The 23495-nt window shown below is 38.7% G+C and overlaps 1 protein-coding gene across 2 annotated transcripts; it reads left to right on the forward strand.

Moving 5' to 3' along the window:
- Positions 1–500: 500 nt before the first annotated feature.
- On the forward strand, positions 501–23110 carry sbno1 (strawberry notch homolog 1). 2 transcript variants are annotated; one of them, XM_081354877.1, is made up of 33 exons: positions 501–864; positions 1975–2091; positions 3901–4002; positions 4422–4749; positions 5222–5260; positions 5403–5503; positions 5616–5712; positions 6670–6830; positions 6986–7119; positions 7214–7304; positions 7388–7549; positions 7762–7897; positions 7996–8101; positions 8206–8359; positions 11077–11259; positions 11365–11462; positions 11601–11746; positions 11957–12154; positions 13589–13765; positions 13894–14066; positions 14454–14585; positions 14671–14806; positions 17172–17284; positions 17365–17436; positions 17822–17921; positions 18021–18095; positions 18219–18365; positions 18574–18668; positions 18785–18871; positions 18973–19110; positions 20972–21048; positions 21165–21358; positions 21920–23110. In XM_081354877.1, exons 2-33 carry the CDS (start codon positions 1978–1980, stop codon positions 22060–22062), a joined length of 4209 nt encoding a protein of 1402 aa, XP_081211003.1. In that variant the 5' UTR covers positions 501–864; positions 1975–1977; the 3' UTR covers positions 22063–23110. The 2 variants fall into 2 exon arrangements, with proteins under 2 accessions (XP_081211003.1, XP_081211004.1); XM_081354878.1 differs by lacking the exon at positions 5222–5260 and having other exon boundaries at positions 509–864.
- Positions 23111–23495: the final 385 nt, after the last annotated feature.

Here is a 23495-nt window from a genome sequence, read left to right on the forward strand (position 1 = left end):
AATCACTGAATGATACTACATTTTTATGTTTAAAAAAATAAAATTAAATAAATAAATATATATATAGTATTTCATAAATATCTATCTGTTTAAAAATATATATATTTATCATACCAATATATAATATACTATCTATCTATCTATCTATCTATCTATCTAATAGAGATGTTATCTAATAAAGTGTATTATATCCATATAACGCATACATATTTAATAGTGTATAAAGATTATTTAAATAATTGACTTTTTATTGTTTTTGCGAGTTTGGGGTGCTTTAAGGACAATATTGCAGAATACAACATACAAAGATTTATTTAAAGATGTTCTAATTTTGTGGATTTATTTGATTGAAATAATTCATATACTTAAAACACTTTTCATCAGATATATTGGGTGTTTTCAATCTTTGTCAAACAGCGTAGGTCAGGCTCTGCCTTTGACCTTACCAGTATGGCTTCAGCAATGTCATTTTGACGTGTCATTGGAGGAAATTATTTTTCACAGCGTCACTTCCTGAATATGAGTAAGGGGGTGGTCACGTGACATGGCTTCGGCGCTCTCCTTTCTCCGACTACTTTTGATTTAAAAATATAATTGAAAATCTCGATTCATATGGACGGGCTCCGGGGCTTTATGAAAGATGGTCTTAGGTCGGCTCTCGATCGATGTACGGAAACGCGTTATACGCGGCGCGTGGGGAACATTTCTGGACACAAAATCGTCTGTTTTGTGGGCTGCAGCGTCACGTGACCAGCACGCGCCTCGGGTAAAGATGGCGCCCGACGGTTAGAAAACAAGCAGCGCAAGCAGCGGCGACATCCTTCACACCGCCGCGACGTTTGGGATCCATAGAAACCGAGTGGAGTACGTGTTTGACTTTTTGGACATAAGCTGTCAGACAGCGGGTTTCCTCTGTTTTCCCTTATAATCACATTTTCGGTCGGTTTAGGGCCGCTGTGCTAAGGAATATGGAGTTTTATTGTGTTTCGCGTGAAAGCTGAGGGAGTCTCGCGACTGGTTCACGCGCTAGGCTGCTAACCTGAGGCGAGCCGTTAGCGCACGTTTGACAAAGTCACTGACAGGAATTATTCGTTCAAATGTCATTTTTTGTCACGTATTCTGCTTGTCAGGTTCTTTTGGATTTGGTGAAACCTGGTTATAGCCTATTTAAAGAGCGTTTTAGCTCATTTTCTGCTATTTAAAGTTGATTAAACGGTTCGTGAGAGGAAATTAGCTAGCAACCACGGTACCCTAAGCAAGTCTTGAGGAGCTGTTACACCACATGCAGCATTATATTTTTGACGAATGATACTTTTTTGCCGTTTTAATCGTATTTAGTTTGTATTTAACCCGCCATTTTTTTGTGGCGGAAGCATTTACACTTCTCCGCTGAATATTTAGGACCAAAGAACAACACGTTTAGTGCACCGGTTGTCTAATCTTGTGTATTACAAACGTTAAATTCCAGGACAGGTTATTGTTATTGTGTAATTTCAATGTTTGGAACATTTCAGAGATCGTTAGAGTTTTCTTTTGTTTCTAGTCTGGTTTCTGAATGTGTAAGCTGGTTGACATTAACATCCAGCAGCAACGTCAGACCAGGAAGTCTAACGTTAGTTGGATCAGTTTAGGCAAACACGTGTGAAGCTGGATGTTGTGGTGAGCCGTTAGCAGCATTAGTTTAGTATGTTTTCCCTTATGAATGCATTTCTTGACTAATTTGTGGTGTTTAGATTTATGTAATATGTGGTTTTCAGTCGAAAACAATCCAAATATATTCTTTATTTATCTTGGTAATGTAAAGGGAAAGATGTGATCTTTACGTTGGGTCTATGTCATTGTCTTTATTAAATATCTGTGTAGTTTAAGGGGACATCGATTTATGTTTGATGTTAGATTAAGTAGGATGTTTTGCAAAGCAGATTCTCTTTGTAATTTTTAATATAATGTTTTCTCTTTCTTTCTCTCTTTTAGACAATGGATCCTGGACAAGATTTGCTTCTTGCTGCTCTAAGTGAAAGTGGAATCTGCCCTAATGATCTGTTTGATGTTGATCCTCAGGACACATTTCCACTCCCTGCCTCACAACAGGTAATTTAAAACGCATACATGCAACATGATATGCAATATATTTTCATGCAGTCTAGGTGTAGTTATTTTTTTTTCTTAACTCAAAAGTAGGGCTCTGTATTAAGACAGATTTTACAAATCGTTTTGATTATGAGGGCTTGACATTTAGGCTTCTCCTGGACAAGTGGATTTTTTTGAAGGGGCAAGTGAAAGAGAAATTTACTTGCCCGACCAGACAAGTAGCGTGATTAAAACGTCAATAACAAAGGAATCACCAAAAAGCTCAGATGATTCAGATTTATTACATCTAGTTTTTATATTTATAACATATGTCACAGTTAAGCATCACACGACCAAGAGTGCTGTCTTACTGAATACCATCACGATTGATAGTGACACTGATTTCATACAACAGGTCAATAAACGAGTAGATAATATTAATGTCACTTACATTTTAGATGCAATATGGACTGTTTAGCAGCGAAAATATCCAAATAAAGATCACAGCAGAAATATAGCACAGCATCACCCAGGCATGTCTCATTAATGAATGATTTGGTGTTTAAAACGAATCGGTTGAGTCAAAGATTCAATGACTCATTCATAAACAACTGCCTCATTCTTGAAGAAATTGGCCTTTTGAACGAATGACTCAGTGACACAGTTTCATGTTTAAATGTATCATTCTTTCCAACATTTCTTATTTGTATATTCAACAAATATTAAAGACAATCTCATAATATTATTTAATGCAGTTTTAACTTTTCAGTGTAAATTATTTCATTTGATTGGTAACAGCCTTATATTATATTATATTATTCTAATTTAATTTGATCAAATTTAAGAATTTAAAATGAAAGATAAAGCATGCATTTAATAAGATAAGGGGAAAATGCCCTTTATAAATTTAAATATGTCAAAGCTGATAAGAATATTGCTTCAGAATAAATTATTTACACCGTTAAAAAATCCTGTTTTTTTTCCCCGGACAAGCGACTTTTTTTACTTGGTCGAGTGAATGATGATCTACTTGTTCAAAGGATAAGCACATGACAAGGCTTAATGTCGAGCCTTGATTATGATAACGATTTATTTGGCTATGGTACAGTACAGGAAAAAAGCTGTGAGCTATCAAGAGAATTGGTACATTACTATATTGAATGCTAAAATTAACAACAGAGTCTAACTTATTAAATTGATTTGCTGTTTATTTCTGGATATTCAACACTCGAATAAAAAACATTGTATACAAACATATACAAATACAAACATAAGGCTGTGACCTTCGGGTTAGCAGTCTGACTCTCTAACCATTAGGCTCTTGAAACACTGATTAAGTGATTATATGATACATTTTCAATAAGTTGTATGGTTTCTCTCAACATATTTTCTGATGTTCATTCATGTTTATTTTGTGCTATAACTATTAGTAAAGGAAGAGATGATCAGTTCACATGCCGCTTGAACTGAGGCGGCAACAGCGTTCTGTCACTCAACATTAAAGTGATATTTTTTAAAGTGATATTTATAGTTAAAATAAAGCACCATGTTGACTGCGACTATTGTTTTTTAGATTATTGGATTATTACAAGAGACAACACAACAAATTCATGCTACAAATAATGTTTAGTGAAGTTTTGTTCACGCATCAACTGAAAACAGCGTAGACAAAGTCTGATCTTTGAATTTATCAAAATGAGGACTGATTAAAAGAGTAATTGATATTGTTAACCCAGCCCTACTCAAAACAGAGTTGAATCTAAAAGCAATCTTTCTCACAGTAGCACATTTGATGATTGACGTGAGTTGTTCTTTCCCTTTCCTTTTCAGTCAGTCTCATTAAATGCACTAGACATCGGTCTTAGTAATGAAACTTCTGGAACTGTCAGGATTGAACCTGCAGTTCCACCTACTCCTACAGTCACAATCAGGGTAAGTGTTGCACATAGCGTCATTATTTATAGACTTTTGACTAACGTCGTAAAGTCTGGTCCAGCTTATTCTGTCCAAGAACTGCCCACTTAGGCAAAAAGACAGATATGTTAATAGGCAACCAACCAGAGGTTTTGTTCTTAGGTGCCGTTTAGGAGCAGGTGTATCTGTATTAAATGATTCCCGATATACAGATTATAACTCTCTAAGTCAAGTTCTGATCATTAACTTGCACTTAAGTGCATTTCTGGAAGCATTTCTGCATCAAGCTACCCAATCAGATTGGAGCTAGCAATTTCTTGCAGTTTTTCTGTGAAATATAATGCAAACTGTGGGCGGTCTGTCTGAGGCTTCTGGGTGTGTTACATGTTTTAATATTTGATTGTAAGCTGCATTGATCATATTCTGTGTCTTTGCAGGAGAAGCCCCAGCCCTCAACTACTACCTTCGTTTTAAATCAACTGAATCAGTTGCCATCGCTGGGTACCATTGTAGTCACCAAACCATCAGCCGGGACCGGCTCCAGGCAGACCATTACAGTAACCAAGGTGGTACACACAAATACGACAGCACAACAGAGGTCTTTATCATCTTCAACTGTGGGCGCACAGAATAATGACCAGATCAGGTTGAAGGACCTCCTGAGAACCAGCAGCCTGAAGACAAGCAGCCTTGGAGAGCTTATGAAGTTGAAGCCCCCACCTGACATAGCGCAGCCCGTTGCTACGGCAACAGCCACAGGCACAAGTGAGTGCTGGCAGACATGCTGGACCTCGAGCGATCATAGATGTTTTTTTGTGCTTGTAAGGGTCTGTCGTTGCAGCTGTCGGCTTTGTGGCACTTTCCAGATCTAACGCTGAATGCCAGTTTTCAAGTGCTGCCTCCAGCTGTCAAAACAAGAATTCAACATGAGCTCGAATCACTTTTGAAGGCGTTAAATCTGTTTAGATGCTCTTAGGAAATAGGAGACATGTTTTTAAGGTCCATTTTGTTTTAAGAAAACGTTTTAAATCTAGGCCACGTACACGTTGCTGCTAAAGATGGTTGTTACGGCTCTTCTTAGTGCTTCAAATCGGACAACTAATTGTTAATGCGTTTTTTAATCCAAAACATTTATGGCGCACTTGAGAGTTTTGAGCATTGACCTAAGCTCATCTAGAGAGACCGTGTGGATGCAATCATGCTGTGTTTTTCTTAATGGCAATGCTCTTCCTTTCAGAAATTATTCTGGTCTCCACAAAGATGATGAACAGATCAGGTATGGGTAGGGTTTTAACTGCAGTGCACTGATTCTGTTTTCACAGGTGCTTTCATGTTGTGGTGGGGCCGTATCAGTTCTGACAAACTGCTGTGGCTGTGCGAATATTTGTGTCTCAAATTTGTGTCTATCTTTTCTTCAGCGGAATTAAACAATGGCTTGAAAAAAGAAGTGTCCAGCAAAGATGTAGCAAGAATCTGGGTCAATGATGACATGAAAATGCGGAGCTTCTCACCTGTCAATGTAAGTGTTAGAATGTATTTGTTTACATGTGATGAGCCATGCACTGATGACTTTATCTGTAAGGTTAATGTTTTTGGATTAAAAAAAAAAAAATTTTTTTTCTTGAATGTAGAAATTACCAGGAATGAAGGAGGAAGATGAACCGGAAGAAGAGGAAGAGGAGGAGCTGGGTCATGCGGAGACATACGCCGAATACATGCCAATGAAACGTGTGTATAATTGTGATCAGGGTGCTTAATGTATAGATTGTAAATAGCCAGTTATTTCTTAGCATTAATTCAGTCCTTAAATGCACTCTTTCCCTTTTAAGAGTAGCCGCTTTCCGACCAAGTAGTTACAGGAACTGTCCACTTCTAAACAGTTCTATGAACTACTCTCCCCCAAACTCGGTTTTGCTGTTTGCGTTCGCACTGGCCAAGTGGCCATAGGAACTGGTAGGAGGGGTAAGATTATTTTGATGGAGCGACGGACCTTTATTTTGACGGCGCTGAGAACGCCAGAGCAAACAATGCTCGCATTCTCGGTGTTCATTAGTTAGCGATCTGTCTAACAGTACTGTTTAACATGTTATTAGATAGAATTGTTATAGAAAGTACACAGTATATGAAAAATAAAGTTATTAGCCTATGTCGTGTGGTTGATGTCCAGTGTTGCTAGCTGAGCAGAAATACATAATCATGTTTGACTTGGTCCCCTCAAAGTTGCGTTGGATTTTCTCTTCAGCATAAAGGTTTAGAGACCCATCTATCACTGTTTTCCATGTTTTTGTATCTAGTTTCTGGAGTAAATATATAGGCTATAATCTGTGTGTTTACATATAGCTGTTTTAAAAATGGCGGGTGCTGGTGTTTTGCGTGCGTTCGGTCATCAGCGTACACTAACGTCACGGGTAGTTCCTATAGTGCTGGTTTAGACCCTACTCTGAAGTAGGAGCTAAATTAGTTCCTCCAAATGGAGTTCCTAAAACTAAAGTCGTTCCTAGTCGGCGTGTTCGCACCGCAGGAACATACGGGTACTTTAGCCAATATTTCAAGGAACTGTGAAAAGGTTCCTCTGGTCGGAAAGTACCTAATGTTGGATTATTATTATTAGTGCCAACAGATCCATTGTTTTTCCACTGTGTTTATGGCAAGTTTGTAAAGTTAGTCTCGCATCTCCTCTCTCAGTGAGAATTGGACTGCGGCACCCTGATCCTGTGGTGGAGACCAGCTCTCTGTCCAGTGTCAACCCGCCAGATGTGTGGTACAGACTTTCCATTACAGAGGAGACCATCGATAGAGGCTGGTTATCTGCCCTCCAGCTAGAGGCCATCACATATGCTGCTCAGGTTTGGGTCTTTTTACATATTTTAACCTTTAAAATGTAGTAGCTTTTAGGAAGCAGATTAGTTCATTTATCCAGGTCAAATCACAATGTCAAACTCTCTCAAATAGTTTACTGCAGTAATTCAGATATGTCTCTAAATCGTGTCTTTTCGTATAGCAACATGAGACATTCCTACCAAATGGAGACAGAGCAGCCTACTTGATTGGAGATGGAGCCGGTGTTGGAAAGGGTAGAACCATTGCTGGAATCATATATGAAAATTATCTTCTTGGCAGGAAAAGGTCCCTCTGGTAATCACTTGTTTTCTTCCCCCTTCAAGCTGCTTTTTGTGGTGTGTAATTGTACCATTATTCATGCCGTTTTTTTTACCACTGGTCTGTGCAGGTTTAGTGTCTCAAATGACTTGAAATATGATGCAGAGAGGGACTTGAGAGACATCGGAGCAAAGAACATTCAAGTCCATTCGCTAAACAAGGTACATTAAGTGCTTCTTAGCCAACAAATGAGATGTTTTGTGTATTTCCAGTTGTACAGTATTTCCCCACGTCTCTCTTTCAGTTCAAATATGGAAAGATCTCATCGAAACACAATGGGAGTGTGAAAAAAGGTGTGATCTTTGCCACATACTCTTCCCTGATTGGAGAGAGCCAGTCTGGAGGAAAGTACAAGACGAGATTCAAACAGTTACTGCACTGGTGTGGAGATGACTTTGATGGTGTTGTATCCTTTCACGTCACAAGGAAGCGTAGAATTTGTAGTAATTCTTTAATGCCATAATCTGACAACCCTAGAAAAACATTTTATGCTCTAGATCATAAAAAGCGAGTTTCATTGCATGTTGACTGAACTGCAGTGAAGCACTTCACATGGTGTGATTTGTATTTGGCTCTCTGGTAACTATGGTGATTGATTCCCTTGACTAAGCATCTCAGATCGTCTTTGATGAGTGTCACAAAGCCAAAAATGTTTGCCCTATTGGGTCATCCAAGCCCACAAAGACCGGGTTGGCGGTTTTAGAGCTACAGAACAAGCTGCCAAAAGCCCGGGTTGTGTACGCAAGTGCTACAGGTATGTGACTGTTTTTAATTTTTTTTTGTAGGATCACAGCAAACCAGAAATAAATGCACTGCTTACAATCTATATATCTTTTGTGTGATTTTGTGTAGGAGCATCCGAGCCCCGCAATATGGCCTACATGAATCGGCTTGGGATCTGGGGAGAAGGAACTCCATTTAAGGAATTTACTAATTTTATCCAAGCTGTTGAGAGAAGGTGAGTTTGTCAGAAAAGAGTTTGTCTTCATGACCTTGCTTTCTGGTACCCGCCTGCATTCTCTCAATATTGAATGCAACCCTATTTTGGTTGGTTTATTTTAGAGGTGTCGGTGCCATGGAGATTGTTGCCATGGATATGAAGCTGAGAGGAATGTACATCGCTCGACAGCTGAGCTTCACAGGCGTGACGTTTAAAATTGAAGAAGTTCCTTTGACGCAGAGCTACATCAAGATGTACAACAAATCAGTCCGCTTGGTGGGTAAAACCTTTTCAGGGGTCTCAGTCCGCTTGTTTGGTGCACACCAGGGTTCGGATCAGTGATCTGTATAATGACTGGATTGCTTATTACGTTCTAAACTGCCATCAGGCAGTGAATCCTCTGCAAGTGTTTGAGCGGCCATCTTACTATTCCCTACTGACAGAGGGCATCATTGATTTATTACCAAAACATTGACCTAAAATCACCCGATTTGCAGCGTCTCCATCTCACAGGATTATTTATATGATATATATATGAAGAGTTCAGATGCAAAAGCCTCTAAGTGCCATCTGAAATTTTCTTCTAGAATGATAATTTTTATCAAGCTCGTATATTTAAGTTCAGTAATTTCACTTAAATGACAATTCATAGGTAATTTTCATTGTCATTTAAGTGAAATTACTGAACTTAAATATACAAGCTTGATAAAAATGATCATTCTAGAAGAAAATTTCAGATGGCACTTAGAGGCTTTTGCATCTGAACTCTTCATATATGTAAATTAATTGTTACTTCAGATTAGGGCTGACTTCTAATAGTCGAGGATTCGATTCGGAGAGGTCTGATTCGACTATGAACCTCATAGTCGAATACATGGGCGTCAGTTTGGTTTGAAATGTGCTGGGGACAGAGACGCATTCGCATTTTCAGAAGGGCTGGGTACCATTTTTATTTTATTTTTTTGCTTTCGCGCAGGTCATGTTTTGAAAGACGATGTCCTGTAGCTTACTAATGTAAATAAATAAAAATGTATTCAAAAACCTGCTTCACGTTTTCAGCAGGGCTGCGGAGCGGCTGTGGGTTGACTCCACACGGTTCTCATGTGCGTTAAAAAGCTTTACGTGGTTTAATGTACCTAAACAATGATTACCAAATTCCCCTCTCATGTTGCTCCTCATAACCACTTAAAATGGTAAAAAAAATCGAACCCAGAGTCCAATTATTATGGACGTTATCTGATATTAAGCGTTTCTGCTTCACATTTTCAGCAGGGCAGCGGAGCGGCTGTGAGTTGACTCCACGCGGTTCTCATGGGCGTGAAAAAGCTTTACGTGGTTTAATGTACCTAAACAACCATCACCAAATTTCTCTCTCATATTGCCCCTCATGTTTATGAAATGTTATGATATATGTGTGATGTGTTTTTTAGCTCTTTTGTTTGAAATGGAAAAAATCTAGCTGCTATCTAAAAAAAAGAAAAAAAAAAAGGTTCGACTATCAGTCGACTACGGCAAAATCTAACGAATCAGATTCGACTATGAAAATCCTTAGTCGAAAACAGCCCTACTTCAGATGTTATCTGTAATGTTTATGATCTTTTCGGAGAGGATAAGTCATATTGAAATCTGTTAATGTGGGGTAGAGGTCTACTGCACACTTCCGACACTGGTAATCGACCTAATGCAAAAATATATTCCTCTTTATGTATGTAAATATGGAGGATATATTAAACATGAACATATATCTGTTTAGCTGCAGAAAATTGATTCGAATAGCCAATACAACAAATATTAATACAAGCCTGTTACACTATTGTATTAAACTTCAAACTTTGCCATGCATCATCTTGGAAATAAAGCAGTCAGCGTTATTTGTCTGAATAAGTAATGATGCCGCAGTTTATGTTTTTTACAGTTTATGTATTTTATTTCCTGATGGAGCAACATCTATTTTAGACTTTTAAAGACAGCTCAAATTCTGTGGCGTTTTACTAGACTTACAGTTTCCGTGAGTGAAGTGTTATGTAGGCTATATGATGTTGAATTATTAATTTAACCACCGTTTAAATCATTAACTGCGTCGAAATGCATGCTGTTAACGAAATCATTGAAACATTTGCAGTTAGCCTTGTGTATGAATAGAAACAATACTACAACACAATATAAATGCATAAACACAACAGTACAAGGCGATTTCAGGTTACAAGGCATAGATCTGTATTCAGAATGTGCACTTTGACATTTGTAACACATAAGCTGAAGTGTCTCGTCAGCCTACCGAGTGAACATCTGCTGGGGAGGGGAAATTCCCTACTTTAATAACCATTTACATGCTTAGGGCGTTGTGAGAATGTACATGGAGACTTCAGATATAAAAACGGTGTCTCGTTAGGCAATGTTTTCTCAGTAAAATCCTATAATTTCCTATTAATTCACTTACTAGGGAATACCACTATGGCGGCGCGATAGCCTCACTTTTTATGACGCCATAAGCAATCCAGTTCTCTGTATAGATCAGTGGTTCGGATTGCAGTGTTCACACTTATTCAGATGAACTTCATTTACAGAGCAAACCCACCAGAGTTCACTTTAAAGGGATAGTTCACCCAAAAATGGAAATTCTATCATTTACTCACCCTCAAGTTGTTTCAAACCTGTAAGAATTTATTTTTTCTGCTGAACACAAAAGAAGATATTTTGAAAAATGTCTGTAACCAAACAGTTGATGGACCCCATTGACTTCCATAGTATTTTTTTTTCCTACTATGGAAGTCAATGGGGTCCATCAACTGTTTGGTTACAGACATTTTTCAAAATATCTTCTTTTGTGTTCAGCAGAAAAAAGAAATTCTCACAGGTTTGAAACAACTTGAGGGTGAGTAAATGATGACAGAATTTTCATTTTTGGGTGAACTATCCCTTTAATTGAACCAAACCTGCCAAGTGTGAAAACACCCTTAAATAATCAAACTCTTTATTTTGCAAATGTGCAGTGGGTCAGCGCAAGAGAGAAGTTTCAGCAAGCCGCCAACCTAATGGATGCAGAACAACGGATGAAAAAGTCCATGTGGGGTCAGTTCTGGTCAGCTCATCAGAGGTTCTTCAAGTACCTGTGCATTGCTTCTAAGGTTCGAAGAGTGGTGCAGCTGGCCCGAGAGGACGTTAAAAATGGAAAGGTTAGATTAGGTGTCCTCGTATTACAAAAGAGCTTTCAGAGAGAAAGTATTTCAGTGATTTTTTTTTTGTTTTTTGGTTGTGCTGACCTCTAACATTCTGTGTAGTGTGTGGTGATTGGTCTTCAATCAACTGGAGAAGCTCGAACCCTTGAGGCCTTGGAGGAGGGAGGAGGCGAGCTCAATGACTTTGTCTCCACTGCAAAGTGAGTGTAATAATTTTTCAAGAGATTTTTTTTTTTAAAAGAAATATTTCCTTTTATAATTGCCTCTGTAACAGATAAAACTGGACAAAGTGATTTTGAATGTTAAAACTAAATATTTCTATGCATGATCCTTTAAAGGGGTGTCCTGCAGTCCCTGGTGGAGAAGCATTTTCCTGCACCAGACAGACAAAAACTCTTCAGTCTTTTAGGCATCGACCTGAGTGTGAAGAAAAAACCGTCACCTTCAGAAACCACCACTGAGCAGAAAGGCAAAAAGCGGAAAGGTAATAGTTCACACACACTTGGAAACCGCAGTAGAGATGCCCTGTTATATTTAGCAATGGTTTCTACCCTGAAACTGAGCATATTTCAGTGTTAGAGGAAGCAAAACCACGCTTGGGCTTTTAGGTTGCTCAAATTGAAAATGAAGGTTAGTAATGTGTTTGATCTGACCATTGGAGTGTGTGTGTGTTTTTTTTTTTTTTTTTTTGCAGGACCAGAAACAAAGAAGCAAGTAAAGAAGGCTCGTAAATCTGGTGGTCTGTCTGGTTCCAGCTCAGACGAGAGCAACTCGGACGATTCGGACAAAGATGCAGAAAGCGACGACAGCTTCAAGTCGGTCAGCTCAGGGGAGGAGGATGAAGATGACTTCAACCCCTTTAAGGATGATTCCAGTGAGGATGAGGAAGATGGTGAGAATTTGTAAACACTCTGATGTTGTCAAGTCACATTTATTTATATAGCGCTTTACACAATACAGATAAAAAAGCAGCTTCACATTAGGGATGGGACGGTATGAAAATTTCATATCACGATTATAGTGACCAAAATTACCGTGATTATCAATATTATCACGGTTTTGTTAAAACGAGATGAAAGTGTTCCAAAAGAACTGATGCTCACACTAAAAGTTTAATATTTGAAAATCAACAAACAACAAATAAAACAGCAGCTCTATGCACTTTAAGCAAGATTATATTCTGTGGCATTTCCTTCCTTATAATGACAGTCGTCAATAGCAACGCATTATAACGGCGCACATCCATGTTTCGCAACGGACGCACGCGCTCTCTCGTTTCATTCAAATACAACTTGCCGCAAGATTATATTCTGTGGCATTTCCTTCCTTATAATGACAGTCGTCAATAGCAACGCATTATAACGGCGCACATCCATGTTTCGCAACGGACGCACGCGCTCTCTCGTTTCATTCAAATACAACTTGCCGTTTTGCGTCTCCGTTTTTGGACGATTGTTTTGTACGCTGTACAAAATGGATTTATAAACGGGTAAGATTTAAAACATTAATCTCATTTCAATATGTCCCCATAATTGTGTAATAAAAAAAATCGGTGTAATAAAATTTTGTAGATAGTCTTGTTTGAACTTATTCGTTCGTCTTTGGCTCAAAGCCACTTGCTGCGAACTTTTCTTCGCGGAAGCTTCACATTTATTTCAAGTGATTGAGATAAAATATTTCAACTCAAAACAACATTTTGTGCCCAATTATTTCCCAGACGTTGTTTTGGTATTGAAGTCAGTTAACTTGCCTTGCGTTCGCTATAAACAGTGGGTGATGGTCACACAAGACGACTCGGCAGATTTGAAGTGTTTCTCCCCTATTGTAGTGACCATCCTCGTTTAAATTTCACTCAGGACTTTTGTAAAAATAAATATGCCAAAATATGACCACACCTCATATTTAGTCCTCTTAAAAGGGAAAAATCTCCCGAGCACGGTCACTGCCTTCCGCCATTCCTTCTCGAATAAAAAACAACAACATTGCGCGCTGCGTCAGACTGTTGCTGGCTGGACAGGATTTACAGTGTTATTAAAATCGCGATAATCAAACACGGTTTTAATGATAATTAAAATTTGAATGATAATACTAACCGTCAGTACATTTAATCGTGGTTTATAGTGAAACCGGTAATCGTCCCATCCCTACTTCACATTAATAAACAGGAAAATAGTGTTAATGTTGCAGAATTCAATTATGATTAATTCAGTTCAGTTATGAGCAGCGCTGCAGAATGCTATAGAGTCATTATTCAGCTCAGTTCAGTTCAGTGTGGATACCAAAATAATTATAAATATTCAAATGCTGCCTATTATTTGAAACTTAGATCCGTGGCTCATCAGGAAAGACTCTAAAAAGAGTAAAGAAAAGAGAAACAAGAAGAAGAAAAAAAGCATTGATCCAGACTCTATTCAAAGTGCCTTGTTAGCCTCCGGGCTTGGAACAACCAGACCCACTTTCACAACCCCCACCATCAAACCTTCAAACAACACGGTTGCTGTAGGTAAGTGACCTGTGAGCTTTTCACAAAGTTTAGACCATTGCAGCTGAAAGTTGTTAGATAAAGCTGTATAATTAAGAACGTCATTGTCCAATGAATATTAATAATCACACCACACAATTGTATTGAAGCCAAAAGTGAGCCAGAGGAGAGCAGCTGTGTGACCAGTCAGGATGCTGTTGAGGACGCCCAGCGGATGAAGAGGGACCTGCTGGATCGACTGGAGCAGCTGGCAGAGGATCTACCACCCAACACGCTCGACGAACTCATCGATGAGCTGGGAGGCCCGGATAATGTCGCAGAGGTTGGTCTGTTTGTAGAGGGCTTTTTGTGTCGGCCACACTGTTTAATTAAAGCTATTAGGGCTGTGAAACAGTTAATCGCATCCAAAATAAAAGTTTGTGTTTACATAATATGTGTGTGTACGGTGTATAATTTTGTGTATATGTAAATACACACACATGCATGTATATATTTAAGAAAATTTTATTTTTTATAACATAAATTATATATACATGCAAATATTTCTTAAATGTATACATGCATGTGTGTTTATATATACACAAAAAAAATTATACACCATACACACACACACACATTATGTAAACAAACTTTTATTTTGGATGTGATTAATCGTTTCACAGCCTAAAAGCAATGCCCTTTTTAAACGTATTCATCTTATGCAATGCAGATGACTGGCCGCAAAGGTCGGGTAGTCAGCAACGATGATGGCAGCATTTCCTACGAGTCTCGATCAGAACTTGACGTCCCAGTTGAAATCCTAAACCTCACGGAGAAGCAGAGGTTCATGGATGGAGATAAGGTATGCTGCTTTGGTTTTACCCACATCTGTGTAATGTTTTGTTATTATGAACAACATCTAAACGGTTCTGTGTTCACCTTGGTAGAACATCGCAATTATCTCAGAGGCTGCCAGCTCTGGTATTTCTCTTCAAGCCGACCGCAGAGTGAAGAATCAGAGGAGGAGGGTACACATGACATTAGAGCTACCCTGGAGTGCTGACAGAGCTATTCAGCAGTTTGGTGGGTATATATTATTTATTTTTTTACTTTTTAATCTTTGAGGGGAAAAAAAGATGTATGCATTTGAATTTCATACAAGATTTCCATTCATTTTGGATTACAGTTTTAACAAATGAATAAACTTAATGTGATGCACATTTGTCAGGCATACATATATGACACTGGTAAGATTTCTGTAATGGTACTAATAAAAAGGGTTAGTTCCCCCAAATATGAAAAATCTGTCATTAATTACTCTCCCTCATGTTGTTCCAAACCCGTAAGACATTCACTCATCTTCGGAACACAAATGAAGATCTTTTTAATGAAATCCATCCCTCCATTAACAGCTACACTACCACTTTCAAGGTCCAGATAGGTAGTAAAGACAACATAAAAGTAATCCATGTGACTTCAGTTTTATGAAGCGATGTGAGAAACATTATTTTACCACTTTATTTACAAAAGATTAATCTCCAGCGTGCGTTCATGAGAGCACCACGATGTGTATGTGTTGTTGACGCGAGTGCAGAAGTTGTTGCGTGAACGTGTGTTGGAGATTAATATTCGTAAATAAAGTGTTAAATTGTTTTTTTTTTGCGCAAAGCACTCGTGTCGCTTCATAGAATTGAGGTTAAACCACTGGAGTCGCACGGATTACTTAAATGTCTTTCCTACCTTACTGGGCCTTGAAAGTGGTAGTTGCTTAGGCTGTCAATGGAGGAACAGAAATCTCTCAGATTTCATTAAAAATACCTTAATTTGTGTTAGGGGTGCACGATATTGACAAAAAGTGATATTGCGATATCGATATTAATTTCGATATTTTTAAACATATGTAAAACTTCAAAAGTTATGGGAAAACGCATTCGAGACGGATTTGAATCTGATCGCTGAAACCACTTCAGGAGGAGATCTGGGCCGCATTCCAGACGAAACTGGACGAAGTGTAAATGCATCTGGTTGTTGAAACTACATATGTAAAATGTACTCCTCCCAAAAACACAAAAAAATAAACGAGTGAGAACGTGCTATAGGCTACATGTCATGTTATGGCCAGATATGACGACGCTACGTCTGCAACACGCATCACCGCATGAGCAGCTGAGCATCTACAGGTCAAGCCAACGCGCAAACTATCGCAAATCAAAGTGAAAGTAAGTTGCAGACGCTTTACACACATTAAAAGTAAAGAATCTTCATTAAAAGTAAAGAAGTGAAATTATCTTACCAGGGCTGTTGCCGTTCTCTATTAGTGCGGTATTGTATTTGATTTTGACATTTTAGCTGATGATATAGGCTATATAATGCAGCTCATAACTGTGTTCGGTGACGTGAACTCCATTAAATCTGCATATAGCGCAGGAATTGAAGATCGAATTTATATCCGTTTTGCAAAAAACACATTTATGTGAACAGGTGTAAAAGGAATCGTTTTGATAAATTAGATAGCTATCCGATCTGTGATAACGCATGAAGTGGCCTGATGTTTATACTTGCGCGCTGGTGTGCGTCAAGCTGGCAAGTGTGTGTGTTGTGGGGACTGTGTGGTAGAGCAAGGGAGAAGTGAAACAAAGTGTCTCCCCTGTTCTTTCTGACCACTGTTGGAAATCTGTAGCATGAAAAGTTAACCCTCTCCTTGATAGAACCAGGAAAAGTAGATAAGTAGAACCAGGAAATCAGTCGGGGGAAATGCAACGGTGCATGTCGGACGGGACGCATCATAAACAAAATATCGCATAAATATCGCGAGACTTTCGATATGATATCGAGCAACGTGATATCACGATAACGATATTGATTCGATATATCGTGCACCCCTAATTTGTGTTCTGAAGATGAACGAATGTCTTACGGGTTTGGAAAAACATGAGGGAGAATAATGGGTGAACTATCCCTTTAATGCACAATAACCAGATTTTTATGTTCATCATAATTAAATCCAATTCAAATCTCATTCATTTTAACTAAATGAATATTGCTTGTTACCCAACTAGTCATAATTTAACCATGTTAATACTTTTTTTTTACTGAATCAATTGAATTGTTTCCACAATAAATAGATTTATGCTGATCCTAAGCAAATTGAATAAATACGTTTTAAAATGATTTAAATAAAAATAAAATTAGATGCAAGTAGTTGGGGAAAAAAATCACGGCACTGTTTATTATTATTACCTTTTTTTTAATAATTTTAATTTTATTTACCTGTTCCATTTATGTATGACTGACAAATATGCATCACACTAAGTGTTATTTGCATATAAAATGTAATCTATTTGGATTACAGTTTTAACAAACTATTCAAATAAGGCATACATGTATAAAATATCACATTTGTATTAGCGTTTCCAGTTCACTGACTGTTTGGATTCATTGCAATCAGGTCGAACACACAGATCCAACCAGGTCACAGCACCTGAGTACGTGTTCCTCATCTCTGAACTCGCTGGAGAGCAACGATTCGCCTCTATTGTTGCCAAACGACTGGAGAGCCTGGTGAGTCACTCATGCACATTCTGCATGCTAATGGATGTCAGTTTTAATTTTGTAAGCCTAATTGTTTCTTTCTCAATTAGGGGGCTTTAACACACGGAGACAGAAGGGCCACAGAGACGAGAGACCTCAGCCGATTTAACTTTGACAACAAAGTAAGATTGGATTACACGCACTGTCGGTAATAAAGCTGCAGTCCATAACTTTTGGAGATCTAGCGGTTAATAAACAGAACTGCATGCATCTTGGGGAAGAACATTGCAGCCTGAGCTACTTCTCTCTGTTTATGTCTATGACGAGCCACGTAGTTACTGGGCTACTCAGCAGTGGTACGACCTGAACCAGTCTAAAATAGTCTAAATATAAACACTTATTATAGTGGATCAGGATAAGACAAAAATACGGTTTGCAAAATGGATTCATGATGTACTCGCTCATTATATATATTTTTGTAAATTTTGAACACAAAGCTACGGACTGCAGCTTTTAAATAGGGTTGTTGCTAGACTTATTCGCTGATGTCTTTTTGTACATCCACAGTATGGCAGAAACGCTCTGGAAATAGTCATGAAGTCTATTGTCAGTCTGGACTCTCCTTTAGTGTCTCCACCCGGTGACTTCAATGGGGATTTCTTCAAAGGTATAGTTGAATGTCTTTTGACAATAGGAAAATCACTGGGAAACCATCAAATTTAACTTAATCTTACTTTGCATATAATTATTTAATTTCTTTTTTTAGAAATCCGCAATGGTTTAATCGGAGTGGGGCTGATAAATGTGGAGGATAGATCTGGTGTTCTCTCCCTAGACAAAGGTGAGAGATTTTCAGTCAATTTTATTCTCAGTGTTTATTTTCTCATGAAATGTTGAACGTTTTAAGACCCTGTAAAAAAAAAGTCTTCATTTTCTCATGTCACATACCTTTTTCTTTTAATAGACTACAACAACATTGGGAAGTTCCTGAATAGGATTCTTGGTATGGAGGTCCAGCAGCAAAATGCACTCTTTCAGTATTTCTCGGACACTTTGAGCGCTGTCATTCAGAATGCCAAAAAGACTGGAAGATATGACATGGGAATTTTAGGTAAGAAGAACATGACTTGAGTCTCAAAGATCTAATGAAGAACCCAGCTATTCTTTTCTGCGTTGAAGCTGGAAACAAATCTCAAAGCTAAAATGTATTTCATTGTGATCTTCAAATGAAGTGAACAACATTTGAGACTTTAGATCAAATTTTGATCAAATTAGCTGTTTTTGTTTCCTTTTTCAGTTTGAATATTGTTTCCTTGCAGATTTGGGCTCTGGAGATGAGAAAGTAAAGAAAGTTGATGTAAAGAAATTCTTGACACCAGGATATTCCACCTCAGGCCATGTGGAGCTCTATACAGTATGTTTATATCCATACTGAGAAACTGAAATAATGCACCTTTATGATGCCTTTAGTAGTGTTTGTGTATATCATGTGTGTCTGTTTTGTTGGCTAATGTGTTCCTGTGTCTTCAGGTGAGTGTGGAGCGAGGAATGGCATGGGAAGATGCCACGCATGTCTGGGCTGACCAGAACGGACCGGATGATGGTTTTTACGTCCAGGTGAGGCCTTTTTTATTTTTATTTTCCCCTTCTTTTTCTTTATACACCCCTCTGCCAATTCACTCAACTACTAACCTAACCATTTTCTGTTTCATCTCAAGGTGCGGAATAACAAGAAAATTGCCATCCTTATAAAGGAAGTCAATCCCAGAAAGAGACTCTTTATGGTGTACAGACCAAATATCGGAAAACAAGTTAAGCTGGAGACTTACACTGACCTCAAGAAGAGAAGTAAAAAGGTATTACTGCTGTTTATAAGATGCAGTTTTATTGCGTTCTCAATGTTTTTGGTTCAGCATCAGTAATTTGCTTTAGCTCAGTCAATATTTTTATCATCAGTCTACACTTAGGGTGTTTGATTGCCAGACACAAACACAGTTTTATTGACTCATTCGTCATTAATAGTGGTTCACTGCCACAATTTAGTATGATTGTTCATATCAGCAGCGAACTGTACTGTTCACATGAACCATACCCCAGACCACTCTTTTTATAATAACTTTGGTATGGTTTGTGGGTGCGCACCCAATTTTGGAAAACAGCGTTCACATCATCCAAATGAACCAAACTCTGACGTCAATTGAACCTGTGTGAAAGCAACCTTGTGACCCAGAAGCAGCTTGTTTTAGCCAGTCTCAGATCAAACAGCTCCTCAATAGCCGCGTTTCCACTGTCGGGCCAGGGCCGGGCCGTGCTAGTGCGTGCCAGGGCCAGTCGCGTTTCCACTGTCACTTCCGGGGCTTGATCGGGGCTGACTCGGGGCCAACGGCCAGGATTTCTGGCCCGTCGAATACCTTGGGCCAAAGCGGGCCAGCTCGGGCTTGAGGAGTGGTTACCAACAGAGGAGGAGTTTACCAGCGCCGGATGATTCTGTCAGCATTCAAGACTTAAAAATAAAATAATTTAAATCGCGTTCATGTTTGAATGCCTTTTGTTTGTGATGCAAAAGACTATGCGCGCTAGCCGTTACCATAGTAAACATAGTAAACGCTTGAAGATACGCATAGTAAAAAAAACAACAGCGAACGCTTGAAGAAATCAGACCAATATTAAAGGCTATCACAGTCATGTTTTTATTTTATCTGTCAGTAGCCTACGTCTCGTCTCTTTAAACCGGACTATCAAAAAATAAAGTAACTTTTTTTTTCGGGAGCTTCCTCTGTTTCTCTGACTGAAATATCTGTATGGGAGTCGAGAGAGTGCTAAAGCTCCTCAGGTCGTATGCCGTATATTTGTAGAAATTAGCATTTTTTCTAAATGTGATGTAAATATGTCCTGTAACTAAGTTACCAGATAGGCTAAAGAAACAGACGCGACTGAAAAAGTAAGTGTGTCCTCTTTCTTTTGTGAAATAGACCTAACGGTAATTTATTTCTGAGTGACTAATGTGCAATTTTTACATAAATTAATTCATTATGATCAATGTATCACTTTTTATTGTAAACCTGTGGTAAAAAATCGATGCTTGGGTTTTAAATATTCAAGTAGCTGCTAAACAAACAAACAAAAAAATGCTAGCAAACGGCCGCTTTTATCGTGTTTGTTTTCAACGCTGTTTCCAGTGATTTCTGATTAGTTTTCTGATAAAACTTCCATTTGTTGGTGAAAGGATGGGTTAGTGTGACGTTGTCCCAGAGAGGCGTGTTACGGGCGTGTTTTAGTGAAGCGCTGTGGAGCTTCTGGCCCGACAGTGGAAACGCATGCCCGGTGCTATTGGCCCGAGGCCATTACCCCGGCACGGCCCGTTTAAAGCCCTGGCCCGACAGTGGAAACGCGGCTAATGTAGCAAAGATGCCACCCCACAAAAATATCCCAGAATCCAAGCATATCTGCTGAGATGCACTTGCTTGTAAAACTCCTCTACAGCAGATGATCCACATCTTAAATTTGATCTTTATAGGTTTTACATCAGCATTGCTATCACCAAATGAAGCTCAGGCTTCCTAGTTTAAACCATTATAAGCCAACATCCAAATCAAAAGTTTGTCATTTGGTGATTGGTGAGTGAATGTTAATTTTAGACCCTGTCAGTACCCTGCAGGCTATTTCATGTAATTTCTTAAACTTGTGCGGTCTCTAATACTTCTCATCCCAAAATAGGTCCTCTCTGATGATGCCAAGCAGCACTGGATTGATCAGTACAACTGCTCGGCCGATGTCTGCTCGCACGCGTACTGGTAGGTGCTGCTTTTAAGTCACTTCAGAAATGAAAATCCAAAAGATTTGTGGAGATTTGTGAATCTCATCAAGTCAGACTAAGTTTGGAAATGTCACAAGTAACTCTGTTTGACAGGCGAGGGAACTGTAAGAAGGTGTCAGTGGGGCTACAGTGTGAGATCGGGCTGCGGTGCAGGACATACTACGTCCTCTGTGGCTCCGTGCTCAGCGTGTGGACCAAAGTGGAGGGAGTGCTGGCCTCAGTCAGCGGATCCAATGTGAAGATGCAGATTGTACGTTTGAGAACAGAGGATGGGCAGAGAATTGTGGGTAAGTTGTCAAACAGACACAGATATACATCTCAAATGCAAGTCACCTGAGTTTTTAAATGTAAATCTTCCATATTCTAACTCTGAGAGTTAGCAGTGTAACATCAGAGGTACTGAAAATTAAGACTTTAAAAAAGAAATGAATACTTTTAGTCTGCAAGAATTCATTTAATTGATCAAAAGTGACAGTGATGACTTAGACTTTTTACAAAAATATAAAGCAGCACAACTTTTTTCCTACATTAATCATTTTCCTTGAGCATCAAATCATCATATTAGAGTGATTTCTGAAGGATCATGTGACTGAAGACTGGAGTAATGATGCTGAAAATTCAGCTTTATAATATATTCAGATAGAAAACAGAATATAATTCACAATATTACTGTTTTTATTGTATTATTGACCAAATAAATGTAGCCTTGGTGAGCAAAGCCTTGGTGACTTCTTTCAAAAACATAAAATCTTACCAATCCCAAACTTTTGAACAGTAGAGTGTACATTGTGGTTATCAAAAAACAGGCAAAACAAGTTTTTCAACCTGTTTCTTTTGTACCTGCTCAGGTCTGATCATTCCCGCCAACTGCGTGTCACCCCTGATCAACATCCTGTCATCATCAGATCAGTCTCAGCAACTGGCGGTGCAGCAGCAGCAAATGTGGCAGCAACTCCACCCGCAGAGCATCAGCCACACCGGCAACACATAGCGTGACAAACCCGCCCCTCACTTTAGGGCAGATGTGGCGTTATAAGCCAGCCAGCCTCCCTTCCTCTTCCGGTACACTGTGAGGAAGACAGTGCTTGTGCCGTATTTAATATTTCAGGGTTCGTGTCCAAAGAGGACTCATTGCCAAAGGAGCTTGCTGGACGAGAGAATCGCACTGAGAAAGGGGGCGAAACTGGACGATATTTGGTCAGACTGTTTCCTTTCCACAACCTCCAGTCGGCTAAATCATCGCCTGTGCTTTCCATCGACATGCGTGGCTCTGTGAAGTCACACACACTACTTTGTACACAGGACAGCGCTCAGGGGTTACTCGCAATCGAGTTTTCTTTTTTCGTTTCTTGTCCCTCTTTTTTCATTCATTTTAAACACACGCCTGTCTCCACCTTTAGCCTTGTGACCCAGCATGTCTTGGCATGACGCTGCCTGTTTACCACTTAATACAGTCCCTGATTTGAACGCAGGAACGCTCTGGCTCACCGACGGGCGTAAGAAAGTGGTGTAAACCCAACCCTGAAGACTTCATCAGAAACGTTGCATGGTTTGCTGAACCCTTTGGATTTAGTTTAGTTTATGGAAGCAGGTCAGCGTCTGAGAGGGTTGATGTTTCCGCTGCTTCCCGGTGTTGCAGTCTGAGTGTTTAATGCCATTGTAAACTGGAATGACCTTTACAGAAAGGCCACATCAATCAAAAGCTTTTGCTCTGTTTTTCTATTTCTTGCTTTTAATAATTTAATGTCACACGTGTTACTTGGGCTAATGAGCTCCCGAACCTCATTTCTGCTGTAAATGTGTGAGTTTGAGACACATGCTCGGTCTTCTCTACTATATCTCGATGTATAGTTGCATATCTGAAATGTCATGTTTTTGCTGAATTGTAGATGTTGCAGCACTCTGAAGACAATGTCATTCATCCTTGCACGAGTTGCACTACTGATGGATCTGTTGTACAAAGAATCTATGGAAAAATTTAACTGACTGCAAGATCTCTACCTCTTGCATATGACCAATAAATCTTGTGGATACATCCATTTCAAAATGTCTTTACTTAAAGGGAACCACTTTTTTTTTTCTTCCGGGGACTTTGGGTATTTGGCTTTCTTTATCAATGTGCTAAAACAAGAAAGTAAGTTTAATCTTAAATCTTTTAATTATTTGGTGAGTAAATATATCTAATTCTCTATTGCAACAAGGTCACATTTATTTCAGTCAGTGTAGAGTTTAATAGCACTTTGACAGTTAAAAAGTACATTATGTACAAAGCTTTAGAAGAAAAAGACCTTAAATCTAATTAAATCAGGTTTGTTCTCAACTAAACCTAATCCTTTTAGAATTTGATCTAGTTTTTTTGTCACTTTTTTTTAAAAAGTTAAATAAAATAAATCTATTTTAAAAAATAATCTATTATATGTAAAT

The sequence above is a fragment of the Scardinius erythrophthalmus genome (genome assembly GCF_964197995.2).
Source record: "Scardinius erythrophthalmus genome assembly, chromosome: 23".
In the NCBI taxonomy this organism is placed as follows: Eukaryota; Metazoa; Chordata; class Actinopteri; order Cypriniformes; family Leuciscidae; genus Scardinius; species Scardinius erythrophthalmus.